The sequence below is a fragment of the Felis catus genome, chromosome D3, assembly GCF_018350175.1.
Source record: "Felis catus isolate Fca126 chromosome D3, F.catus_Fca126_mat1.0, whole genome shotgun sequence".
NCBI classification, from domain to species: domain Eukaryota; kingdom Metazoa; phylum Chordata; class Mammalia; order Carnivora; family Felidae; genus Felis; species Felis catus.
The window spans coordinates 958344-984051 of NC_058379.1; the positions used below are offsets into that span (position 1 = coordinate 958344).

General features: G+C 64.5%; 1 protein-coding gene and 1 long non-coding RNA gene across 6 annotated transcripts in view; one reads left to right on the forward strand and one right to left on the reverse strand.

Annotated features, from left to right (window-relative positions):
* The window catches only part of GALNT9 (polypeptide N-acetylgalactosaminyltransferase 9), a 102417-nt gene extending 84431 nt beyond the window's left edge, over positions 1–17986 (forward strand). For 2 of the 3 annotated variants that reach the window (XM_023241249.2, XM_023241248.2), the window contains exons 7-11: positions 8131–8316; positions 11124–11261; positions 12206–12301; positions 14902–15069; positions 17127–17986. In XM_023241249.2, the coding sequence (XP_023097017.1) occupies positions 8131–8316; positions 11124–11261; positions 12206–12301; positions 14902–15069; positions 17127–17273 (735 nt within the window). In that variant the 3' untranslated portion in view covers positions 17274–17986. The remainder of the gene's footprint in view (positions 1–8130; positions 8317–11123; positions 11262–12205; positions 12302–14901; positions 15070–17126) is intronic. The other variant, XM_045041320.1, reaches the window with a different exon arrangement.
* Positions 17987–18798: 812 nt separating this feature from the next.
* On the reverse strand, positions 18799–24547 carry LOC123381153. Of its 3 annotated transcripts, XR_006587830.1 has the most exons (4): positions 24437–24547; positions 24212–24337; positions 20791–20972; positions 18799–20345 (listed from the first exon to the last, which is right to left on the reverse strand). It is a non-coding gene; the product is annotated as an uncharacterized LOC123381153 (long non-coding RNA). The 3 variants fall into 3 exon arrangements; XR_006587829.1 differs by having other exon boundaries at positions 24212–24493; XR_006587831.1 differs by having other exon boundaries at positions 20791–23895; positions 24212–24493.
* Between the last annotated feature and the right edge of the window lie 1161 nt (positions 24548–25708).

Here is a 25708-nt window from a genome sequence, read left to right on the forward strand (position 1 = left end):
CCCGTCTTGGGTTGGTAGGTGACTCTTCCGGAACTGGATTTTCCGCGTGTGCTCTGTACATTTGTGTGGAGATCTCTCCTTCGCGGGAACGGCACCTTCGCGCTCTCTCGTCCCTGGACGGGAGTCGCAGATTTCTGCGTGCCTGCCCCCACCCCCACCCCAGGCCTCCGCTCAAAACTGGGTGGCTGGGGTTTCGTCGCAAGACTCCCCCCGTCACACAGTCGCCGGCTCCGGTCTCTGCTTCGTCTCTCACCGTGTCTGGCTGCATCCCGGGGGGGCAGTCGGAGCCGGTGTGTCAGCTTCCGTTCACAGTTGGGGCGCCCGGCCCCAGGCCCCCCCCCCGGTCCCCGGCCCTCCGGGAGGCTCAGGGTCCTGCCCCTGTGGCGCCAGCCCCACTCCGGCCGGCGGGCTTCTGCTCCTTCTGAGCGGTGGGGAACTAACTGTGGTTTTCCACGGATGCTTTTAACTCCTAAGCAGCCTACCCACCATTTCCGCATGTTCAGAGCGGACAGGGAAGAGTCCCGCGTCCGTGGTATTGACCAGAGCCCTCCATCACTTCGTCCAGCCGCAGGGGGCTTGGCGCGCGGGGGCCATCACCTAAGAGGTATAGCCTCCCCTCCGCTTGAGGACAGGAAGTGCAGGACCACACAGCCGCAGCCTCAGGTGGTGTCCGAGGGACGGGGCTTCTGGGCCACACGGTGGCACCAAGTGTGCGAGGTGGTCAGAGGGCGGAGGCGGGGACAGAGGCCTCGCGCACGTCGTGCAGCCGCCCGCAGACCCCGGCACGCGTCGGGACCCCCCGGAGGGCTTGTTAAAGTGCAGGTCGCGGGGCTGGCCCCAGAGCCTCTGACTCCGCAGGTCGGGTCTGGAGCGGACGGCCACCTGCGTTTCTGGGGCGCCCCAGGTGACGCTGCTGCTGGTCCTGTGACCACACTTTGAGAACCACTCGTTTGGAAGGAAGGAAGCTATTTTTTCTCTCTTGTTTGTTTGAAGCGTTCGACACGTTCACGGAAACAAGCGGCAGGAGCTTGGAACGGAAGCCCCACTCGGAGTGTCTGTGGGTCTGACGCAGGGAACGGAGCGGGAAGCAGCTGTTTGAAAGCATATGTGTGTGTGCTCAGACCGTCCCAGGGAGAGACGTTTGCTTGTCAGAAATGCATGCGTTGAGCCCAGCCGAGCCCTGGGAGATGCCTTTCCCAAGCTAAACCCAGTCTGTTCTGCCCCTGGAGCTGGATCGTTCCTGCAGAGTGAGGGGTTCGTGGGACAAGAGAGAGGCAGCAGCACTGGACCCGGGCTGGGGTTGGGGGGGGGCACCGAGCTGATTGTAAATCTTGTAAAGTAGGTTCAGACGCAAAATCTCTAAAAGTGCTACACGCAGTTGTCTCCTGAGGGACTGTAAGTGGTTGCTTGTTCAAGGGGGAAATTGTGCGCTGCCCGAAAGGAAGACGGTGGCCGGGCACCTGCTGGGTTTGCACCGGGTGAGATGGCCTGTGAGGCTGGGTCTCAGCTGAGCCTCTGGGCTTCCAGCCTCTTGTCTGAAGGCCTTGGCAAGGAGGCCGGGCGTGGACATCCCGTTCTGACCCCCTCGTCTTAAAAAGAGAGCTCTGCATAGTGCCTGGATAGTCAGGCTGGTTGTAGAGACCAATGCAGATGGATGGGTGGGGGATGGGTGGACAGACAGGTGGACTGACAGGTGGATGGACGGATGGATGGGCGGACAGGTGGGTGGGTGGATGGATGAATGGAGGGATGGAGGGATAGGTGTGTGGGTGGATGGATGGATGGATGGATGGATGGATGGATGGATGGATGGAGAGATGGATGGATGAGTGTATAGGTGGGTGAGTAGATGGATGGATGAAGGGAGGGATGGGTGGGTGGACAGATGGACAGACAGATGGATGGAAGGAGGGATGGACAGACGGATGGATGGAGGGAGGAAGGGAGGGATGGGTGGATGGGTGTACAGGTGGATGGATGGATGGAGGGATAGATGGATGGAGGGATGGAGGGATAGATGGATGGACAGATGGACGGATGGATGGATGAGCGTATAGGTGGGTGAATGGATGGATGGATGGAGGGAGGAAGGGAGGGAGGGAGGGAGGGAGGGAGAGAGGGAGGGGTGGATGGGTGGATGGGTGTTCAGGTGGGTGGGTGGGTGGATGCATGGGAGGGCAGGTGAACAAATGGATGGGGATGGCCAGGTGGGTGGGGAAGGGTGTCTCCTTAGGTGGGCTTATCGAACAGTCTCAGTCAAGGCGGCTACTAAAGAAACAGTGTCACCGGGAGCTGAGGACTGTGCTCAGAAAGTCCTTCCTGCCTGAAGTCACATCGGAGAGCCCGGGAACGCATTCCACGGAGCCTTAGTTTAGATGCTGACTGCGTCTGCACACATGGTAATGCCACCCAGAGCAAGGAATTATTTTTGTCCCTGGAAGCCTGTGCTGTGCCACCTGCAAATCCCACGAGTAAGAGATGAGGACCCTGGGTAGGTCGCGGATGAAACCTCGTTACTTCTGTTTTGCCAAAGTGGCTGGAAGACGTGGGCCCCGTCGGGCCTGCAAGGCCCAGGGCGTCTGTGCAGCATTTTCTCCCGAGTGTGCTTCTCGTGGGCTGGACCAGAGAGCCAGGCGAGGACACCCCGGGGGAGGGCCCCTCCACGGCCCGCGTCTTCACCCTCAAAGCAGCACACTCTGATTTTGCAAGAGGCTGGAACCTTCCTCACCCCAGCTGTGGGACGACAGTGGGGCCTGTGTGAGGCGACTGCCTGGGGAACGGGCCCGAGGTCCCGCTGTCCAAGCCCCCGGCCAGCTGCCGGCCTTCGGGTGTGGTAAGGCCGGCAGGTCAGGGCCCGGCTGCCTCTGAGGAGAGGGTGTTCCTCGGGGGCCCAGAGGTGGGGCAGCCAGGCCACGGGGGGCATTCGGGGCCAGGAGGCCAGGAGGCCAAGGTGGAGGAGGCTGGGCCGGAGGCTGTCCTGGGCCAGGTGGTTTGCACGCCACGGGAGCCCCTCAGGCAGGCTGTCTGCTGCCCCTGGGAATCGGCTAGTCCAGGAGGACGGTCCCTCCACCCTCAGGACAGCGAGGCCCAGGAGTCACATCATCAGACACAGAAAACCAGCAGGCGAGGTTCACACACAGGCCTGGCTTTTCCCTCCGCAGCAGCGGAATCAGGGACCCATCTCCCCGTCCGCCTCGTCCACGTGGCGCAGGACTGGCCCCCTTCTGAACGAACCCATCACGGCCACGAACATCTGAGTGCTCCAGAATCAACCCCCTCTTCTCCACACCCCGTTGGGGCAGCCCTCCCTCCTGAACAGTCCTGGGACGGGTGTGTCCCCAGCCCCACCCACGGCCTGGCCTGTCCCTGCACTTCGGGGCTGCTGGGCTGGCCTGGTTTCGGGGCCAGCATCTGTTTGGAGGGGTTGGGAGTGCCCAAACCATGGGTGGGAGCGAGGCCGACACAGTGGCCGCCCCCGCCCCCCCACCACGGCCACGCCGATCTCCGCAAGGTGCTTCTCAGACGTTGTGATGCAGACACTGATGAAGGAGAGCCCGACCGTCCACACTGCTCATGGCCCAGGCCATGCTGAGCACCCGGGAGCCACGTGTGCTCTGCCTGTCTCGACCCCGGGCAGTCCTCCGTGGACCCCCTCCGTGGACGCCCTCCGTGGGCCCCCTCCCACTGCACCCCAGCCGTCCAGCGTGGCCAAAGCTGGCCACGGGGGCCTCTCCGCCTGCAACCGACGTTTTCGGTGGGTCTTCCCAGGGAGGTGGTGAGGCCCGCGGGGTGAACTGTGAGTCGGGGGCCCCCACTCCCCCGTGGAGGCCACAGCGATGCTGCGTGGAGCCAACACAGAAAGCCTTGAGAGCGCACGGGTCTACCGGGGGCCTCCGGATGCGTCGGCACGGGGCTCCCGCCCCGCCTGGAGAGCGGAGGCCCCGTGGCCTCTGGAGTGGCCTCGCCACGGGGCAGGAGGGCGGCCCTGTGGAACTGCGGCCCGTTCCATCGGGGGGCTGTCACAGACGGGAGGGACTGAGGGCTGAGCGTGCACGTGTGCACGTGGTCATGCGTGGCATAGTGGACGGGCGTGAGGCCCCCGAGACTCTGACCGAGAGCACAGGGCAGGTGACACGGCTCTCCGGGGGCGGTGCTCCGCGTGCCGGGCCGACGGCCTCGCTGCACGGGGACAGCTCAGCGCGGGTGAAGGCCGGCGGGCTGGCCGAGAAGCCCAGGGCCCTGAGGGCTGGGGCCGCGCTCCTGGCACCTCGAATGAGCTCAGGGTCCAGAGGGCGTCTCCGGAAACTGCTGTGGGGCACGCCCCCCTCCCGCAGCCGCGTGGACGCGGGCGAAGCCCCCGGGGGTGACTGTGCTCGGGGGGCGAGGAGGGACCGGGGAATCTCACAGGCGGCTCCTGGCTTCCCAACGTTCTGAGAGCGCCGGCCCGCGGCAGACGTGGCGGCCAGGCCGCGGCGGGTCTCAGTCCCAGCCCTGCGGGCCCACAGTGCACCGCCACGGTGGGGACCGTCCGACCGCTCCACGGTGACCACGCGCCCCCGGGCACTGGCAGGACGTCCGAGGAGCTGGGATCCGAGGGGCTGAGGTCCTCCCACCCCATGCTCCTTCCCTCTGCATGGCTGCCTGCCGACCTGACGCCTGGTCCCCCCTTTGCATCTGCTGTTCTGTTTGGGGGCAGTTGACGGGGTTGACGGAGATAATTACTGGTTGAGACACAGGCTGGTGTGACTCAGTTCCGTGGCGCCTCCGGGCTGAGAGGGGTTCACGCAACAGCCCAGGCTGCCTGCCGCACCACGAGCCGGCCGCATGACCCTGGGCCCGTCTCCTGACCTCTCGGTGCCTCCACCCATGTTTCCACCGGAATTAACCCTGCGCCGCACCGACACGGGGTCGTTGGGCTTTCTGTCCTCCCGGCACCACCTAGTCCAGCCTCCTCAGTCAGGAACACAGCGACAGGATCCCCACCAACAGAGGCTTGAGCAGATGGGGGGCTCCGCTTTTCTCACAAAGCACGGAGCTGACGGCTCTAACTTTCCGCCGGCCGGCCGGCCCTGCTGTATAGACCCTGAGCCTCACGATGGTCGCCTCCCGGCCACAGAGTGGCTGCCACTCCTCCAGACCTCACGTCCGTATCCAGAAAGAAAGGCAAAGGGCCCTGCAGCTGAGTCTGTTTCTTTTTTTTTTCTAATCAGGGTAAGCCGTAGCTTTCTTACAAGCCCCACCCCGAGATATCTGCTCTCGTCTCGTTGGCCAGAACTGTCTGGCACGGCCTCCTCTAGCTACAAGGGAGTGGGAAAGTGGGGTCCATGATGTCACCGGAGCCTTGGCCCCATCACCTCCACGTAGAAGTGCCCCCGCTGGCCCTACCTCGCTCCTGCCCTGCACAGCAGCTGTCCATCCGGTGACGCCCAGAACCCCGGGCGAGCTCACCTGCCTACTTCCTGCTCGCTCTGTCCTGGTTTGGGGGCGTGGGCCAGGCTCCCGGGGGGGTTTCACCCCCCACGGCGGCCTTCGCTGCCTCCACTCGGCGCAGGGGAGCGTGTCATTCGCTGGGGCCTGCAGGCGATGTCCCCGGGAGTGTTTGTGGGGGAGGCGGACGGCCCCTCGGTGCAGCCCTCTCTCGGACGCACACCTACCGGTGTGACGGGCGCGCAGGCCTCCGACAAGAGCAAGGCGACCGCGTGCTTCGTTGTCCACCGGGACGCCCTCGAGAGTTGCTGTGGACCAGGACGCCAGGTCAGCGGGCGTGAACGGGGGCTGTCCCGGGCAGCAGGTGTTGACTAGGGTTTGCTGCGTTGCCCCCGCGTGCAGCCGCCCCTCGCAGCTGCGTCAGGTCGCTCCCAGCTGGGGAGCCTCCCTTCGGACTTTGCAGCTTAGGAGCCATTTCCTTAGCCCGCGAAGCCGTGGGCCGACCACGCCCTCTCCAGAGGGCCGGCCCCTGCTCGTCCTCGTGGTGGTGGCCGGGGCACAGGGAGCTGAGGCCCGAGCAGGGTGTCCTGGGGCCCGAGCTGGGACCCGGCGCTTGGCCGCTCTGCCCCTCTCTGGTGTGCGCGAATCACGCACCCGGGGGCTCAGGCGACGGTCTCCGCCCTCAGTAGGGTCGTCCGCGGGCTCCAGTGCAGAGAAGAGATTTGACGGCCGGGCTCCGGGATGGGGGCTGTGAGCCGGCACGCCGACCTGGGTGAGGCCTGGTCGGCGGGCGTTTGTCCTTTCCTCCACCGTTGGGGTGCTTGCAGAGCGAGTGGGGATGTCCCCCCTCCACCCCGAAATCCCTGAGCCCACGGTGCTGTTGGCATGCCAGGCGGGCGTGTGCGGCTTGGGGAAGGTTGCAGATGCCCCCTTAACCTTAGGCACCTGCGGCCCTCGCCCCCCAAGCCTGAGCACCCTGTGGGGCCCAGCCCGGAGGACGGGGAGAATGACCCCAGCTCCCGCCGTCCGGAAACGCCCTCGCCTTTCCGAGCGGAGGAGAGAGACCGTGGCCGAATGCTGCCCAGGAAAGATGGGGGTCTGACGGGGCCCTGAGCTCGCCCACAAAGCCCCACGTGCGAGTCTGTGTCCAGCCGCCCTCACGTAACTAAGGCTTGAGGCCACTGAACCAGACCGAGTGGGGCCTTTCCCACCACCCTGTCCTGCGGCCGCGCCATCCAGGTGGCCGCACCAGCCGCACACGTTTCAAGGGCTCAGTGGTCGGGCGCAGCTGTGGCTCACCTTTCGGCAGCCCAGATCTAGAACATGCCCGTCACGGCAGAAAGTCCTGCTGGGCAGGTCCGGCGGTTGCTAACAGGTTCCTGAATGTGAATTCATTCATCCATCGAACAGCCTGCGCTGAGTGCTGACCGCGCGCCCGTTTTGTTCTGAGTGCAGTGGGTGGGGCCGTGGTCCCGGAGCGCAGGCCTCAGAGGGACAGACAGACCAGGGGTGACGGGACCAAGGGGCTGCAGCGTCACATCAGAGAGTGAGGAGGGGACCACAAAGAGGAGGCATCTGAGCAGAGGCTTGCGGGCAGGTGCAAAGGCCCTGGGGCCGCGGGGAGAGCAGAGGAGAGACAGGTGGGGGCAGGGAGCCCCGGGAGCACCAAGGGCCAGCTGAGGCACGGAGGCCCCTCCAGGATGCACAGTGATGGCGGCTGCAGAAGGCCTGGGGCGGGGTGGGGGTGGGAATCACGGCGCCGTCCCCGCAGGTCCGCCAGGCTCCCACTGTGGCGCTTTCGTGTTTGCCTTCTGGAACTTCCTGGCTCAGCAGGCATCCAGCTGCGTCCCCAGCCTCCCTGCTGCCCTGCAGCCTCCCAGGACCAGGCGCTGGGGGCAGGGTCCCCACCGTCAGCGTGAAGGAGCTGGCGCTGTCCCCTGGGCTCTGTGCAGCGGGCAGAGCGCGGGTCCCCCGCGGGCTAGGAGCCCAGCAGCGGGAGACTGTTGGCTGCGTGCTGGGAACCCGTGAGGAACCCCCAGCCTCCCCCCGCACACAGGATGTCCCACCTGCCCGGACATGACTTGTTGCGGCCGTGTGGGGCGTCAGGAGGGGGACCCTCAGCTGCGAGATGTCCCTCCTCCTTCCCCTGCTTTCTGAAGGCAAAGTCGGGCAGGGGAGGAGGCAGGGATCCCCCATCACCTTCCCCAAACAAGGGCTCAGCTGTGTAGTGAGTGAGCGGCAGCCCCAAGAGGGTGTCTGGATGGTCAGGCTGTGCACTGAGACGAGGAGAGGACGGTGCGCCCGCAGGTCAGGGTCTTTGGGGACAGTTGGGACTTCCGGGAGTCCTGCGCTCCAGGAAGCAGCTGTAAGACGCTTTCTTTGGCCGAGACCGGGTGTGTCTGGGGTGCTTGAAGCAGTGTTTGCGCGGCCAGCACCGCGGGTCAAGGGTGTCTGGATGGTTGGCCTGCTCTTTCCAGACTGGATTGCGGGCTTGTTCCTCCGGCGGGGGGGCAGCGGCTGGTGTTGAAGCCCCCGGGCCAGGCCCCCCCACCCCCACCCCCGCACGGAACAAGCACAGGGCAGGGGGGCAGGGGGCAGGAGAGACGAGTGTGGTGGGAGACCCGGAAGGGGAGGCCGTCTCCCCGGAGCGGGCTCTGGAGCGTGGGTCCCGGGGCCGCGGGTGGCCGTGCTGTGTCCCCACAGGTGTGGCAGTGTGGCGGCAGCATGGAGGTGCTCCCCTGCTCCCGCGTGGCCCACATCGAGCGCAGCAAGAAGCCCTACAACAACGACATCGACTACTACGCCAAGCGCAACGCCCTGCGGGCAGCGGAGGTGTGGATGGACAGCTTCAAGTCCCACGTGTACATGGCCTGGAACATCCCCATGACCGTAAGCTGGGGCGCGGCGGGGCGGGGGGGCCGGCGGCTGCGAGCGAGCCTCGCCGCGCCCCGTGGCGATGCCAGCAAGGACCCGGGGCCCACGTGCAGACTCACAAGCACGGGGTCTCGCCGGACGCGGGCTCTGGCAGCGCGTGCAGCCCCGGCTCGCCGCCCGCCCCGATGCACCCTGCGTGCCGTTTGCTTGTGCTTTCTCGTGGCCAGTTATACGCGGTATAGAGTCTGCATCGCGGCCTTTTGTTTATGCCTATTTCTGAGAGAGAGACAGATCGTGAGCGGGGGAGGGTCAGAGAGAGGGAGAGAGGGAGACACAGAATCCGAAGCAGGCACTAGGCTCCAAGCGGTCAGCACAGAGCCCGACGCAGGGCTCGAACCCACGAACCGTGAGATCATGACCTGAGCCAAAGTCGGACGATCGACCAACTGAGCCACCCAGGTGTCCCTACTCTTTCTTTTTTTAATGTTTATTTTTGAGAGAGAGAAAGAGACAGAGCATGAGCTGGGAGGGGGCAGAGAGGGGGAGACACAGAATCCCAAGCAGGCGCCAGGCTCCGAGCCATTAGCACAGAGCCCGACGCGGGGCTCGAACTCAGAAACCACGAGATCATGACCTGAGCCGAAGTCTCATCAGACGCTCAACCGACTGAGCCACCCAGGCGCCCCTCCATTTTAGCCCTTTTAAACCGCGCAGTTCTGGGGCCTTGCACACACCCACAGTGCCGCACGACCACCCACCTGCCTGGTCCCCCAAAAAATCACGGAACCCGGTAGGCAGCTAATCCCCGTCTGCCGCCCCCCAGCCCTCAGCACCCGGCCGTCTGCTCTGTCCCGGGATTTACCTGTTCCGGACGCTTCCTTCCCGTAAATGGGGCCCACGGCACTTCTCCTCTTGTGTCTGGCTCCTTGCACGGAGCACCATGTTCTCAGGTCCGTCCACGTGTGGCGGGTGTCAGGGTATCAGTGCTTCCTTTCCGTGGCCGGGTCACGTTCCACGTACGGATGGACCACGGTTGGTCTAGCCGGCCTTCTGTCCACGGACACCGTCCACGGATACCTGGGTTGCTTCCTGTCTCTTTGGTCCTTGCAGTTTCGACCCACATCTAGTTAGGGGTTGCTGTTTGTTTTTACTTTGTGGTCAACCGAGTCCCGTAAATAGCCTGTATTCTGGCTTCTCCTGAAAACCCAGAAGACCCGGTTCCCCGGCCTCCGTGACGGTAATGAGGGCGGGTGCCCAGCAGAGGCTGCCCCTCACGTGGGGCGATGTCTAGGCCACCAGTCCCGGAGCATCGGCTGTGGAACCAGCCTTCACTCGCGTGTGGCTTCCCCGGCCACCGGAGGGTGCGAGGCTGGGGGCCCTGGGGACACCCGCCCCGGACACGGCTTTGTGAAAAACGCACCGTAAGCGCCAGATCTCGCGTCATGAGCCTGCACACACGTGTACACGTGTGTGTGTGATTATCTGCCCACGTGTAGAACGCCCGATACGTAACACAAGTTGCAGAAACACCACTGATCTCCGAGACGTGCATTTCTCGCTGCCACCAGCTAACCTCCCAAACCAACAGGGCGTGCCCAGAGTCTGGGTGATGCTGCTGGAGGGCCAGGCTGGGCCACCTGCTCACAAGGCCGCTGTGCCAGGCGGGGACAGGGGTGGGGGGCCTGGAGGCTCCAGCCACGTGAGCCACGTGAGCGACACCGTGGAAACACATACACGTTTATCAGAGATGGACGGAGGGCACACAGTCCCTTATGAACCCTCATATTCCACCAAGGGACCCCATTCAGGAAACGACCCCATTACCCCTCAAAAGGGAACCTGGGCATTGTCACCACGGGGCCTGCAGGCCGCGTGCACGCGGGGTCCACGGCTCCGGACCAGAGGCTGGCAGACGCCCTCCCCCGTGTCATTGTAGCCCCGCGCTCCCCGCCCCCTGCCCGGACTCACCTGCTGCTCGTGTGAAGGCTTTGAGGGGCTCCTCTGTGGCCACGGCCACCACGTAGAGGAGGGAGAGGGGCTCTCCCTGGGCAGCGACCTCCCCGCCGGGCTTGGCTGGCATTGGAGCCCCGGGCACCCTGGCCTGGGAAGGCACTCTCCCAGACCCACTCACAGAGGGCTCGGTGCCTGTCACGGTGTCGGGGGCCCCAAGGCCACCCTCAGCTTCGACGCTCGGCCGGAAAGACCCAGAACTCCAAAAAGCTGTGCTGCTCAGCCTATGGTTTCTTACAGCGAGAGAATACAGAGTCCCAGGGCTCGTATAGACAGCACGTACCTCTCCCAGCAGCGCCGTGTGGCGGTATGCATGGCGGGTCAACAACCAGGGACACCAACCCAAGCCTGGGGCTTGTCCACGCAAGAGCCAGCCTCCGCACGGCTGACCGTAGTCCGTAGGTCACACTGATACCCCACCACGGCCCAAAGCCCCCCAGAGATCGCCCTGCGGCATAGACTGTGGGGCCCAAACCCCAGGTAGACGCTCGGTGACAGGCGGGATGATCTGAGGGCTCAGAGGTCGTCTCGCAGGGGGCGGGGGTGGGGGCCGAGGGCAAGTGGTTTCTTTGGAGTGTGTGGGTGGGGACGAGCCAGCACACAGCCCGTGGCCGTCTGTCAGGCCGGGGCTGGTCTCCAGCAGGCAGGACAGGACAGGCCCTCCCCTTCGGGAACAGCCGGGCCAGCACGGGTCCTGGGAGGGCCGGGGGCCACCGCTGGTCAAGCCCTGAGGGGTGGGGCTGCTCCCCTGTCTGTCACGGGCTGGGGGGGCGGGGACGCGGCCAGCTCCCGCCTCGCTTCCCGCCTTGCAGAACCCAGGGGTGGACTTCGGGGACGTTTCTGAGCGGCTGGCGCTTCGCCAGAGGCTGAAATGCCGCAGCTTCAAGTGGTACCTAGAGAACGTGTACCCGGAGATGCGGACCTACAACGACACCCTCACGTACGGAGAGGTACCGCCTCCACCTGGGGGGCCCCACGTGGGCGGGTCGGGCAGGCTCCCCGCCTGGACGCACGCCCACGTGCCCGCCACCGGCCAGCACGGTGCCCAGACGGGTTCTCGTGCACGCGTGCACGGAGCAGTGTAAGAGCCCAGGCTCACGCGGGTATGCACGCATATGGAAGCACACAGAGTAGACACGGGGACACGTGCACGCACGCGTGCACAGACACATCTACACGTGTGTAGACACACATCCACGTGCACGAACGCAGACCCCTGAGTGCATTAGCATCTGCACACTTGTATGTGTACGTGCGCGAGACCTGAAAGGGTACGTTTGCACACAGTCTGGCTCACGAGCACACACAGCGAGCTACTGACACACCTTCCCTCGGGGGCACACACCCGAAGGTGCCCGCCTGCGCTCATGGAGATGCACAATACTCGACACAAAACGTCAGGCGAGCGGGTGCTCCCTGACCACGGAGATGTGCGGGCCGACGCATCCACACGCATGTAGCCAGGCTCGTATGCACAGAGCACGCACGTAAGTGCAAACAGAACACACACACGGGTCCACGCGCCCGCCGCACGGGCCCTCGCCTGCACCAGCGCACGCAGCTCTGTAGAGCTGGCAATAGGACGCCGTGTCCCCATCCCGTCACCCTGGTCTGTGCTGGCGGGGAGGGCAGTCTCCCTTCAGTCGGGGCGTCTGCCGCTCCAGGGGGACCCAGGCCCCGTGTGGGAGGAGCGCGCGCCCTCTGGCCCTGGGCTCGCGCTCAGCGCGCGGCGAGAAGGGTGCCCGGGTGGACGGTGCGGGCTGGCCTGTCTGTTCCTGGAGCTCACGTTCTCCGGCAGAGCAGGCTTCTCTGCCCCTTGGGGGGGGGGGGCGGCCTCGCGCTGGCCTTTGGGACCCCCCAACAACGGGGTTTCTCCTTCGGTTTCTGATTGTAGGTGAGAAACAGCAAAGCCAGTGGCTACTGCCTGGACCAGGGAGCGGAAGACGACGACCACGCGATCCTCTACCCCTGCCACGGGATGTCCTCTCAGGTGCGAGGGGCAGCTGCACCCCACGACGGGGGGAGGTGCGTGCAGGAGGGGCGGGTCGCAGCAGGCCGGGTCCAGGCTTCGGGCAGCGCGGAGACCCTCAGGGAAACCCCCGCCCCAGATACACCGAGACCAGGGCTTTTGGAGCCAAACAAGCCCTGGGCGAGTCACGTCACATCCCTCGCCTCAGTTTCCCCATCCAGCAGATGGGACCCTAAAGGTACTTAACCTGTCGGAGCTGTTGTGCGGACCAAAGTGGATCACGTGGGAAGTCGTCTGCCGCGGCGTGGGCAGAACCGGGGAGGTGTCACGGTCCCTACTGGTCCTTACCGGCTGAGCTCCTCCCACGTGATCTTCAGCCCGGGCTCCAGCCCGAATCACCTGGGGGGACTTAGCAACGCGCACACCGATGCCCAGTGCCCGGGCCAGCGGCACCAGGTGGCACAGGGGCAGGTCTGGGGATGTGGACGAGGCGGCCCCGGCGGACAGCCCGGGGATTCTGGCCCGAGGGGACCCGCTGCTGGCGAAGGCAGTGCTTCTGTTTGGTGCATGTTGCTGTTATTTCAGCCAGACCCCAGGGTGCTTTCCCCAAATGACCCTCAGCTCCCCCGAAGGCACTGAGTCTGAGCCGCGCTCTCGGACGTCGTCCAGGGGACCCTCGCGGTGACCTGTGCCGGTCTGGGCAGCGAGAAGCTGTCGTGTCCACGAGGCCCCCGGTGGTTCGTGGCGGGCTGTGGCACTGGAGCGGAGAGCGTGGGTGCCCCCGGCCGCCTCCTGCAGCTTCGTCCCGCAGCAGCTGGGATTGAGACCAGTCACCCACCGGGAGGCAAGCGTGGCCTCCAGGAGGAAATCCGGTCCGCTGGCCCGTTCTCCGGCTGGCACCCGATGTGAGGGGCCACGTCCCGCTGGGCGTCTCTGAACATGCCCGACGAGGAGCCACCGGAGGGGATCAGTGGACCAAAGTTTTCCCCAGCAAGTCCTGCGGCATGAGAGGGGTCACCATAAACGACGTGGCCCACACGACCCTCCTGGCGGGGCTCACATGTGCCGTTGGGCTCGCACAGCACCAGCCAGGCCACGGCGAGGCTGCAGATCCCCTTCTGGGCTGGCGCTCACCCGGCCGTCAGCTCAGGAGGACCTCGGAGCCTCCCCACGTGGCCTCTCCCCAGGCTGCTGGTTCCCAGGGCAAGCATCCCAGGAGAACAGGGGCGTCACGACCGTTTACACCCAGTCTCAGGAGTCAGACGGCACGTCCGTGGTGTCCACTCGCTCCCCAGAAAGATCCGGGGGAGACTGTAGGTCGCCACCCTTAACAGGAGGGGTCAAAGTCACAGCTACGGAGCGTGCAGGGCGGGAGGCAGCATTACAGCTTGTGTTCCGTAAGATTGTGCTGGAAAATACAGCCTTCGGGGGGGCCCGCAGTGCATTCGGGCGGTGCATGTGTGTGTGCATGGGTGCGTGTATGTGCACATGTGTGCATATGTGCGTGTGCATACACGAGTGTGTGTGCGTGTACATGTGTGCACGTGTGTATTCATGGGTGCGTCCCGTGTGCACACGTGTGGGTGCATGCATGCGTATGCATGGGTGTGTGTACATGTGTGTGTGCGTGCATACATGAGAGTGTGTACATGTGTGCGTGTGTGTATTCATGGGTGCGTCACGTGTGTACACGTGTGAGTGTGCACATGCATGTGTGCGTGCGTGTACACGTGTGCGTATTTGCGTGTACATGCACATACATGTATGTGTACATGGCTGCGTGTGTGTGCACGTGGGTGCACGTGGGTGGGTGCGTGTATACACGTGTGCATGTGTGTATTCATGGGTGCGTACGCGTGTGGGTGTGTGCATGCGCGCGTGTGTACACGTGTGCGTATATGCGCGTACATGCATATACGTGTATGTGTGCACGGGTGTGTGTGTACACGTGTGCATGTGTGCACGTGCATGCATAGGTGTGTGTGCATTGTGCGTGTCCACACGTGTGCCTGTATGTGCACACGCTCACGTATGAGGGGGGAAAAGACGGGGCAGGGAGGGGAGAGAGACGCAGCCATAGCACTTGCTTGTTGACTGAGCGTGAGCTGCTTTTTAAGCACTTTTGTGTCGTGCCCCCTGGATCCTTCCGGTAGCCCAGCCAGGCAGGTGCTGTCATGACCTCCTGTGTACAGACGAGGACGCGGACGCAGGGAGGTGACGTGACTTGCCCAAGGCCACACGGCTGGGGAATGGCAGCATCTATGAACTGGCTCCTGGCCTGAGGGTTTGGTTGTTACTTTCGTGGTGTTTTGCGAACAAGTGGGACCCAGGCGCACATGAGCTTGGGTTCGCTCCCCACGCGGAAGTGAACGTTCACCCCCTGGTGGTTCTGGGCAGATGGTGCGCCCTGAGGGCATGTGTGAGCTTCCCTCCTCTGGGCCGAGAGAGGGGCCCCGGGGAGCCGAGGGCTGAGCAAAGTTCTGGAAAGGGGCCTGAGGCAGTCCTGCGGGGGGCGTTGGTGGAAGGAATGGGGGGGCCAGGGGAGCGGGGCGTCCGGCTCGCCCGGTGCCCGCCCCCCTGCCTTCCCTGACGCCCAGCCCGTCCCCGCGGTCCTCCCGCAGCTGGTGCGCTACAGCGCTGAGGGGTTGCTGCAGCTGGGCCCCCTGGGCTCCACCGCCTTCCTGCCCGACTCCAAGTGCCTGGTGGACGACGGCAGGAGCCGCGTGCCCGCCCTGAAAACGTGTGAGGACGTGGCCCGGCCAGCGCAGCGGCTGTGGGACTTCACCCAGGTCAGCAGGGCGGCCGCTCCCGGGTCCACCCCACCCCCCCCCTCACCCCCCCCCCGTGACCTACCTCTGGCCACACATCCAGGGAGGGGCCCGCTGGTCTGGTCACAGCACTGTGGCCGCCCAAGCTCCCGCCTCCTCTGGCCTCCCGGAGGGTATGGGATGTGACCGCCACCGGGAAGCCCTCAGGGCAGCTCCTGGCCAAGCGGGGCCAGGCTGGACTCCCTGCCGAAATCAGCCCCTGCTGGGCCCTGGCTTAGAATTTCCAGCCCCGAGAACATCTGGGGCGGACGAGTCAGTGGCGGCCTCCCTGCCTGGTGCGGCAGACTGGACTCCCGCCCCCCCACCCCTGGGGACCCCGGCCCAGGCCCCTCCCTGACAGCAGCCACCGGCTGGGATGCTGCCTGGCCCAGAACGACACGCGGGTCGCCACGGGCAGCTGGCCCCCAGGGAAGGGGCAGGAGGGGGCCTCCCAGCCCCGGGCGGCTCTGGGCCAAATCCCGCTGGCACTTCTGTCCAGCTGCCTTCCTCCGTGTGGCCCTCTCCGCAGCCCCTCCCGCCCTCTGTGCCCCCCTGCTCCCCCTGCACCCCACATGCGTCCATCCAAACACCGCACGCCCTTCTCCGGCGTCCAGGTTTCCGCCCACATCAGCCCAAGACTCGCCCTCTCGTGACTTGCTGGAGACCCCGCCTCCCTCCAGCCCTGCTGAGTGCCCCAGACCCCTCTCCCTCAAAGCCATTCGTGTCCTAAATCTCTGTCGTCTCCCCTGGCGGCTGAACTCCCCAGATGTGCATGCTCTCGCATCTGAGGTCAGGTGCCGAGGGCCCTGGGGGCTCCTTCCTGCCTCTCCAGCCTCTCCTGGGCTTGTGGCCCCACCCCTCCTCCCTTAGCCCGCTGTCTGGCCTCCCGGTCTCCAAACCTGTCCCCTGGTCGGTCGAGGGCGCCCTGCTCTGGCTTCTCCTGTCTTCACCACTCACATCTGCTCAGACACTCGGGCCACAGCGCCAGGTCCTGGGGGCAAGGGCCTGGTGCGTCTGACCTGTTTCTCTAGAACTCTCTGCCCTTGGTACTCGGTAGCCAGGCTCTGGGCCCGGGGAGCCACTCCCAGCCCCGCCACCACCCCGCCCCGGGCTCTCCCACCTGACAGCGGGCATCTTCCAGGGGACATCCCGGGTCTCGTCCCCCGCCCCAACCCCACACACTCCCTGCCTCCGCCCCCGCCAGGCAGCCCTGTGACAAATAAACACCCTCGGCAGCCCTGCCCTGGGCCTTGGGGGCTGGGACTTTCAGCGACCGGAGGGGCTGCAGGGGTGAGCTGTCACGGTTTCGGGGCGGAGCCAGCAAGGGTCAGAGGTCCCCAGGAGGCCGGGTTGGGGTCGGGATGGCGAGAAGGAGCTGTCTGGAAAAGAAAGGAAAACACAGGGTACAATCCTGAGGTCCTCAGGCTTGGGCCAGGGTCCTTGATGTCTGGGAGACCAGAGGGCCTGCATGGGTGACCTGTGGGCAGATCGGATATGCCAGGCAGTGGGGATGCACTTGCGGGAGCCCCCTGTCTCAGGGGCCCTGTCTCCATTGTGCTAGTCACTCCTTGGACCCTAGGAGCAAGGCAGGCAGGTGACACAGCTGATAGGGTGAAGATGTCTGAGGACAGAGGACCAGGAGGGGACAGAGGGACCAGGAGGGGACAGAGGGATGGGGAGGAACAGAGAGGTGGAGGGGTCAGAGGGGGACAGAGGGATTGGAAGTGGGGGAACAGAGGGACCAGGAGGGGACAGAGAGACCAGGAGGGACAGAGGGACCCGGAGGGGACAGAGGAATGGGGGGGAACAGAGAGGTGTGGGAGTCAGAGGGACCAGAGGGGGACAGAGGGATTGGAGGTGGGGGGACAGAGGGACCAGGAGGGGACAGAGGAGCAGGAGGGGACAGAAGAATGGGAAACAGACCCCAGTCTTGGGTGGCCGTGCAGTGACCTGTATGGGGCCGGTCAGCGCCCCACTCCCGAGGTGCTCTCAGGACGGGCCCCTGAGCGTCCATGCTGACCTGTCTCCCCTCCTGGCAGAGCGGCCCTATAGTGAGTCGAGACACAGGCAGGTGCCTGGAGGTGGAAATGTCCAAGGACGCCAACTTCGGGCTGCGGCTGGTGGTACAGAGATGCTCGGGGCAGAAGTGGACCATCAGGAGCTGGCTGAAGCGCGGGCGACACTGACCGCCAGCCCCGCCCTGTGCCCTCCCGGGTGCAGACCCCGAGGACCCGGGGAGGGCGTCGAGCCGCCTGCTGGGCCGCGTCCCTGGGACCGCAGGGGCCCCCTGTGCCCTCCAAAGGCAGGTGCCAGGGACCGGCCGGCCCACCAGGAGCACAGACCCCGAAGCCAAGCCCACCTCGGAATCACGTGCCTTTTCTACGGTATTCCTGTCCAGGCCGCCGGGCCGGCCACCTCTTCTGCATGAAGCCCCTGTACGTTCCCCCCCTCGCGGAAATAACCCCCGTGAGCTCCGTGGGTGGCCCAAGCTCCCGTCCCAGCCGGGCAGGACCGTGGCCTCCTCCCGTCTTCTGACCATCTAAGGAAAAGCCCAGAAGAGCAAAGCAGAGCCCTCTCCGAGTTTGGGGACCGGGGGGGGGATGGGGGGGACGCGGCTGCGCCCGTCCCGGCGACGCCCCAGGCAGTGCTGACGAGGAGGCCGGTTGCTGCCCTGATCCAGCGCGCCGAGCGGGTCAAACAGGACAGAGCTGGTCTTGTCCTCCGGAGCCCTAGCGGCTGGGTCGTCCGGGGTCGGGGCCCCTATTCCAGCATCTCGCCCAGGGCCAGGCGCCTCCCCCCGCCTTGTTGCTCCAAGGCGGGGGTCAGCGAACCGCAACCCACAGCCCTGTGCCTGTTTTTATAAATAAAGTTTTATTGGCACACAGCCGCACCCACCTGCCACCTGCCTCTGTATGGTCCGGCGCGACCCTCTCGCCCGGGGCCAGAGTTGAGCAGGAGCACGTGCCCCACGGGGCCGTCCCGGGGGCTCCGAGATGCCGTCTCTGGGTGGGCCGGCGCTTAATGATTGCGGTGAACATCACAGGGCCCCCGTCCGTCCCTGTCCCCCAGCAGAGCCACCGCCCGCTACGCCCAGCAGCAGGTGCGCCCAACACTAGCTGCTCCCCAGTACTACCAGTACCCCACACTAGTGCCCTCGTTCTGGGTGGAAGGCCTCAGTCGTCCAGCGGTGGGGACAGCTACCAGACCGACGCCTGCACAGCCTTCGCACTGCGGTCTCCCGGCGCCTAGGGGTCTCCCCCGGGGCAGAAATTGTGGCTGTGTTGGAGACTTCCAACCCCCCCCCCCATTCTTGTAGAGCAGCCCAGAGCAGGGTTCCTGGACACCCAGGCTGCTTCACACAGGACTTAGCTGGTCCCGCCGAGCTGGGACCAGACGGTCAGCCTTCCAGGGGGCGGGGAGCCTGGCTGCCCCTCCGGGGAAGGCGTCACAGCCGCTCCCCGCAGTGTCTTTCTGAAGCAGAAAGTTGTTCTGGGAGTGCCAGGGGGGCTCAGAGCCGTGAGACCACACTCGTTCTCCACCTCTCAGGCTCTGAGTCTCTGGGGAAGGTGGGGGCTCTGACCTGCCCCCTGGGCACCCCCCACCCCAGCCCCGTCCTCCTCTGCTCCTTCCTTGGGTCCCGTCCCCTGCTTCCTGCCACTGTGGGAAGCCCTGGCCGGCCCCAACCTCCCCACTCTCCCCGGAGATCTCTACCAGCTCCCACCCAACTCCCCCAAAAGCCCCCTCTATTTCAGATCTTGCCCAAATTGTAAGACCATAATGGAGGCAAAAAGCCAGCGGTGAGCGAGACCTCAAGAGTCAGCTTCTAGCCAAAGCCCTGGGCACACATCCAGAAGTTTCCCAACTGAAGGTGAAATGGTAGCAGCCCCTGGCGGGCAGACTGAGCTAATTGCCCGTGGTTCAAAACAGAAAGTATCTCGGCTGAAACCTAGAAAACTCGCTGTTGCATAGCGTGCATTATCGAAACCGCCAATGTGAGGGTTTGTAGCCCACGGGACGCGGAAGGTGTCTCGACAAGCACCCCCCACGCCCCGTCCTTCCGGGAAGCGGCGAGTTTTGATAGCGCGCTGTCGGGTCCTGGCTCGTGCCGAGGACGAGGGTCGGCGGGGCCGAGCTGGGCCCACAGGCAGCAGGACCACAGCGGGACGAGGCCCTTGACCTACCATAACCGAGATGGAGAGACCACCTTCTTCATGGGGCAGGGCCACGGAGCTCCCTCGCCTCCATTCACTTCTGCCCCCACTGCCTGGTGAGAGCTGTGTCCCCCCACCGAGGCCTGCCCCGAGGATCCCGGGGGGGCGTGGCTGACTGGACCCAGAGAACCCCAAAAGATCACAGGCTGGGAGGAAGGAGGGCGGCCCCCCGACCACTGCTGCTGTTACAGCCCATGCCCTGTGGGGGCGCTGTGGAGACGCTCCCGCACAGTTGAGCGGTCACAGCGTGGCGGTGGCTGTGGCTGTGGCCGTGGCCGTGGGCACCCCCCCACCCCCACCCCGTGCAGGTCCCTGTATGTTCTAACTCCTGGTGATGCGTAGTCCCCCGGCCCCCACCGCCCCCCTGGACTCAGAAGGAGCTCTCGCACCATCCACGGGCTGAGCTGAAGTGAACGCAGTCCCCTGAGACTCTGACTTCTAGTTCACATTTCCTTTGCCTTAAAGCACAAAAATGTTTCTTTGTCCGCTTTTCAAACACCGGTCTGTGGTTGGGGCTGCCCGGTTGCCCCAGGAAGGAGCCCATCCGTCAAACAGGGACTTTAATGCAGGGGTGGGAGGTGCTGAGGCTTTGGCCCGGGTGTTAGGGCATCCTGGAGACGCACCCTCTGTCGGCTGAAGGGACCCAGGAGCCCGGCCACTTATGGGGCTGACGCTACAGAAGGAGCGATGGGAGCACCCCCCCCCCCCATCAGAGATGGGAGAGGACACCCGGCCACTGCACCCCCGGCTTCCCACCGACGGCCCCTGCGGCTGAGCCTCCCAGAAGCTACGACTCGGGGAATCTCAGGACTGGGACCGTGGGCGCCTCTCAGCCCAGCAGGGAGAACGGAGGCAGGAAAGGGTCTGGGCGCCGACCCGGGGCCGGCAGCCAGAGGGACTCTTCTCCAGCACAGGTGACCCCCTCACCCCCCGGGGTCCCGCCGTGCAGTGCCCGTGATGAAATCAGGCGGGAGTTTGCAAGCTGGAGGGAAGAAGGTGCACGGCCACGAAACCTCCTCTCCCCACCTGCTTGGGAAAGTGCCCATTCTGGGAAGAAGGAGGAAGAAGGGGAGAGAGGAAGGAAAGGAGGGAGACATAGGTTTAGAATTACAATCCCACTACATCCTTTAAATAACCCTCAGTAGTGCTGAGAACTTCTGTGCCCATTTTACAGATGGGGAAACGGAGCCTCGGAGGACTGAAATGACTTGGCACAAGGCACACGCTTTGCCCGGGGGCAGGTCTAGGGGTTCGTACTCAGATCTGCTCGACCCCAAGCCGGTGTCCCCTCCACTCTGCCTGGCTGCCTAGAATTTTTTTTTCTTTTTAAACAACAGTCATGTTCAAATGGCAAAGACACAAACAAACAGAATTTGCTGAAACTTAAGAGCAGACCCGCCTCTTCCACCAATTCAGTTATAAATCGGCTCTGCAGCGAATTCAGAAAAAATCCATGTTGTTTGTTTAAGACAGTTCATTGGTGATAACCCACCGGGGCTCCGGGAGAGGCTGTTGATATGCAGACGTTTCTGATGAAAAGCAGTGAACGCACAGAGGCTTTTTCCCTTCCCTCTGCTCTTGAACTGATCGTGTACATCAATTTAGTTCTAATAAAAACGTTCATGGCTTCAGTGAATCTTCACTTATGGTTGAGGCCCTTTGGGTGAGTGGATCCTGTGAGAAGCAGGGGTTTGGCCTGGGGGTGGGGTCCCCAAGAGAAGGACAGGGCAGCGGGTAGGGGAGCGGAGAGGGAAGTAGGGGCACGGGAGGGTGTGGAGGGGCCCAGAGAGTGGGGGGGGGCGGGGGGCACGAGAAGGGGAATGAGGAGGGGGAGCAGGGAGGACAGGAGTGAGGTGGGACGGTGGGGACCCAGGCCTGTCCAGGGACCCAACAGACACAGAGATGAAAGACTCTTCTGAGAAGCCCGGAAGCCTCCCCCACCCTCCCCCTGCAGCAGAGGCCCCAAAGGAGGGGCTGCCTGGAAGAGGAAACGGGATGGGGGGTCCTGGGGGTCCGAGGCCTCCTCCTCGGGCCTCCAGCGCCCACAGGTCCGGTCCGGGAGTCCCTGACCCAGCTGCAGGCAGAAGAAGTCGGGGAGGGCGTGCGGATCCGGGCACCGGCCTATCTCAGGGCCCGGCGGCTGCGCTCTGGAAGGATGCGCGGCGAGGGGGGCTCACCTCGGCCCCCCACAGACCGCCCAGACCCCCCACCAGTCCCGCAGCCCCGGCCCCAGCAGGGCCCCAGCCCGAGTGAACGCTTACCCGGGATTCCGGTCACGTCGGAAAAAGGAGCCTGCCCCACGCAGGAGGGTCCTGTGCGCACGCCCGCCGCACCCGGAAGACTTTCCCGAGCCCCTCCCCGCGGGGCTGCCTGGGTCACTCACCAGGGTATTCACTCCCCTGCTCGCTCGCTCGAGAGGGGGCAGGGAACGTGGGAGGCAAAGGCGGCAAGAGCCCCCACCCCCGCCACCCCAGCCGGGCCCAGAGAAGGACGCCTGTGCTCCGTGGCCCACGTGGATGTCGGCACCAGCCGTCGATGCCACACACGGCTTCGTGTGCACGTGGAGCCTGAAGCTCGCTCCACGGGCGCCCGGTCCCCACGCAGCCGCCACCCTGGCCCCGCGGCCTGAGCACAGCGGTGGCAGGAGTGGGGTCGGGCGACCGGTCTCAGGGGCCCGGCTGGTCTCTGCATCCCTGCATTGACACCTGACACGGCTGCCGTTTCCTGGGGTCGCCAGGTCTCCAAAAGCCCTGCTGGCGTGGCTTTCTTATGTGGCTCCCCGACCGGTGGCCGTCATCCACTGGACGGGCCGTCACAGTGTCTGGGGCCTGCCTGTTTCCCTGGACGGGCCCGGGGCACCCCTGAGGCTTGGGAAAGGAGGCAGCAGGACATCCCGCACAGCCCCAACCTTGTCTCTGGGGGCGCGGTTTTCCGGGGGGAAGGGCCCCTCCTCAGAGCCCGGGGGGGGCAGCAGGGCAGGGACGGGCTCTCTGTGCCCTGACAGTCGGCCACGGCCGCCTCCTGGTCGTGCCGGCCCTGGGCCCCGAGCTCCTCCAGCTGGAGGGGTTTAGTGCTGGTCCCGAGACTCACAGACCCCCCGAAGGAGCTCGGGGAGGCCCCCACATGTTAGGGCACCAGGAACACGGTGTCCCAGCTGCCCTCAATACCCATGTTGTGACCCACGGCACCTAGAAGCCACGGGGAAGCGTCCTGTCTGCAGGTCTGCCTTGGTGCGGGTGCCTGCCATGTGCACCTCCCCCGAACCTCAGCCTGGGTCCTGGGTCCACCCGAGGGTCAGCCCCGGGGCACTGAGGAGGTGAGGGCGACTGATTGCCAGCCACGCCCCTGGGCGCACATCACAGGCGCCCACAGCCGGCCCGGGAGCCGCATCACCTGCCTGCCGGCTCAGGAGCCCGACCACTAGGTGGCCAGGCCCTCAAGACGGCCTGTCCTGCACACACAGACCTTCGTCTCACCAGGCTGGTTTCTAGGGGTGAGGCTCTCCACAGGCAGGGCTCTCGATACAGCCTGGAGGGCGGCCTGGGGATGGCAGGGGCCTGCGCCTCTGCGCGGTGGCACTTTCCACCCAGAAAGCCCAGGGCAACAGGAGCCCCAGAGCAGGACGGTGGGGGGGATCCAGGAGAGGGTCAGAAGGCTCGGGAGCCACAGCCACCAAATGGCTCAGCGATGCCTTCCGTGGCCGTGGGCCGGCCAGTGAGAAGGTCCCCCCGCCAAGATCGTGGGCACCTGGAAACTTCGGAAGGCGACCTTGTTGGGAATAAGGTCTTTGCAGGTGCAATTGGTAAAGACGAGAGCCCGCAAGTCAGGTGGGTCCTGACCCAGTGACAGGTCCTTGTAGGAGGAGGGGTTGGGACACAGACACGCAGAGGAAGAAGCGGAGGAAGACGGAGGCAGAGGCGGGAGGGACGCATTACAAGCCCCGGAGTCAGCGGCACCAGAAGCTAGAAGGACTGGGACGGAACCTCTCCCCAGCCCCAGAACCGCCCCGCTTGACAGCCCGCTCTCAGACACGTGGGCTCTAGAGAAGAAGCACCTGCTGGGGTCAGCCACCTGTGTGTGGCCCTGCGCTAGGGCAGCCCCGGGCGCGGCCACGCTCCCATCTCAGAGACGTGAGGTGAGTTGTTGGCCACACAGAGCATCGCAGGGACACAGCAGGACCGAAGCCCGGCCGTTCGCCGGGCACCAGCCGGCGCTGGCCAGACACGTCCGAGTGGGGCTGTGGCTTTCGTGTGTATAGGCTGATACACCCCCCCACGTGGACCCCCGTGGCCTCCCACTCTGCCCGACATTCCGGAGCAGCCACGCCTGTGCACGTCCGACGCCCCCGGAAGGGCGGCAGAGCAAGAAGTCAGATTTGCAAATCCTGGTCCGGAAGATGTCCGTGCTGGAGACTGCACAAGAATGGGGAAGAGGGGCTCCAGCTCCGAGACCCGGATGATGCCTCCCACTGGGAGGAGGAAAGTGGGGGGGGGGGGGATTGGCAGGCATTTGCACCACAGTCAGGTATTTTAGTGCGTGGAATAGAGTCCGTAGTATTACAGAGGACACCGATCCCACGGAAACCACCAGCTGCAAACTGTGAGAAGGAAACACGCACCGGCATTCGTGCATCCAGTACCCAGACCGATCGGCAGGTGCGACAGCCACGAGGGCCACGCTGAGTGACCCCCCCCCCCCGCGGGTTTCTCCCATGACGGCCGCGTTGCATGATTTGCACGTGACGCAATCGCCAAGAACGGGGTGCTCAGCAGAGTGTGGCCGGCCGCCCCCGCCGGGCATCCTGCCCGCACACGCTCTGCCCTCGCGCACCTGCCGGCTCTGCGATCCGCCCCAGGGAGCCCAAGCGGCGCAGCCGTGAGTGGCCGGCCGCGCGTCCCCACCCGCCTTCTCACCCGGCTGTTGCCTGCGAACAAGGGTCCTCACGGGCCATTTAGTGCCTGTTTTCACAGCTTCGTGGCTGTTGTCGATGGCGCACTGGCACTACGAGGGTCAGGCGGGCCGGTGTCCGTCCGTCACGCCTGCGAGGCCGGAGACCCAGGCCGGGAGGGTGATGAGGAGGCCCCCGAGCCGCTGAGGCGATCGGGGCCTCAACGCTCGAGGAGTGTTCTCGCACGCACCTGGCTCCGGCGGTCGGATACGGATGCCCGGGTGTGCGCCGGGCCGGGAAGCAGGGGAGGGAGCTGCCGGGAGCCCGGGGGTCTGAGAGCAGGGGCGGTGGCGGAGGGGGTGGTGGGCGGCCGGCCGCCAGGCCGCCAGGCCGCCAGGCGGGGGCCCCGGAAACCTGCCCCGGCCGAACTGCCGCTGCACGGCCGGCGGGCACTTCCTCTCGCGGTAAGAGCGGCCTCGGCCGGAGTTAATTAAACCGACAGCCTTGAGGAATCAGACGAGAAGCCTGGTTTGTTATTTCTTCTGCTGTTTTAAGCAGCTGATAGTCATTTTAAGATTAAATTAAGTGGCTTATCTGTGCTAATTCGAATCGACAGGGCGATCTGTCTTCTGCAACTAATTGATCGCGGGTCACTGACAAGCTCACTGTGGAGCGGGGAGGCCGGCCGTGCCGCGGGCTCGGGACTGATAACCTGGGTTCGTTTCTCAAAGGTAACAGCCGCGCGGCCTCCAATTTTTGTCCTTTGGAACCTCAGGACCCGCCTCTGAGGTGTCGTCCGGTGGGGGGAGCAGCGTCCGCACGGACGCCCCGTCCCCCCCGGCAGGCTGGCTCCTGCGTTTCAGGTCAGGGGGGCCTGTGATAACAGGTCAGGCGGGCAGGACCGGCCAGGCCGGAGGCCAAGGCGCCCGGAGCACCTGCAGGCTGGGCTCACTTCTTCTGTGCGGGGGCGGGGTGTGTGTGTGTAGGGGGGAGGTGCACCGGCGTCCTTGTGAAATTATTCGAAATGAATAAGAAAACGCTTTCTTGAATGCGCATTTTATCCGATGTAAATCGTACCTCAACAAAGAAAAACTTATTTCAAAACTGCATAAAGCATAATTCTGCTTAGTGAGTGAAATGTGTTCGTACGTGCACGCCGAAAGGTTTGGAAGCAAACGTACCCCAACACCACAGCGCATCAGAGTTTTCGCGTCCTATTTTTGCTTTTCTGTTTTAACTATAGTAAGAAAATAATATTCCATCGTCTTCCCAGAATTATAATTGTTATGGTATCTATAGCAATTATATTAATTTGATTTAACTGTTGCTATAGATGAGATAAACTATTTAAATTAGCAGCGTATTAATTATATAGTTATTGCCAATAACTAATAATTAGAGTGCTTAAATTATATAGCTATAGGGGCGCCTGGGTGGCTCAGTCGGTTGAGCTTCTGACTTCGGCTCAGGTCATGATCTCACAGTCCGTGAGTTCAAGTCCCGCGTCGGGCTCTGTGCTGAC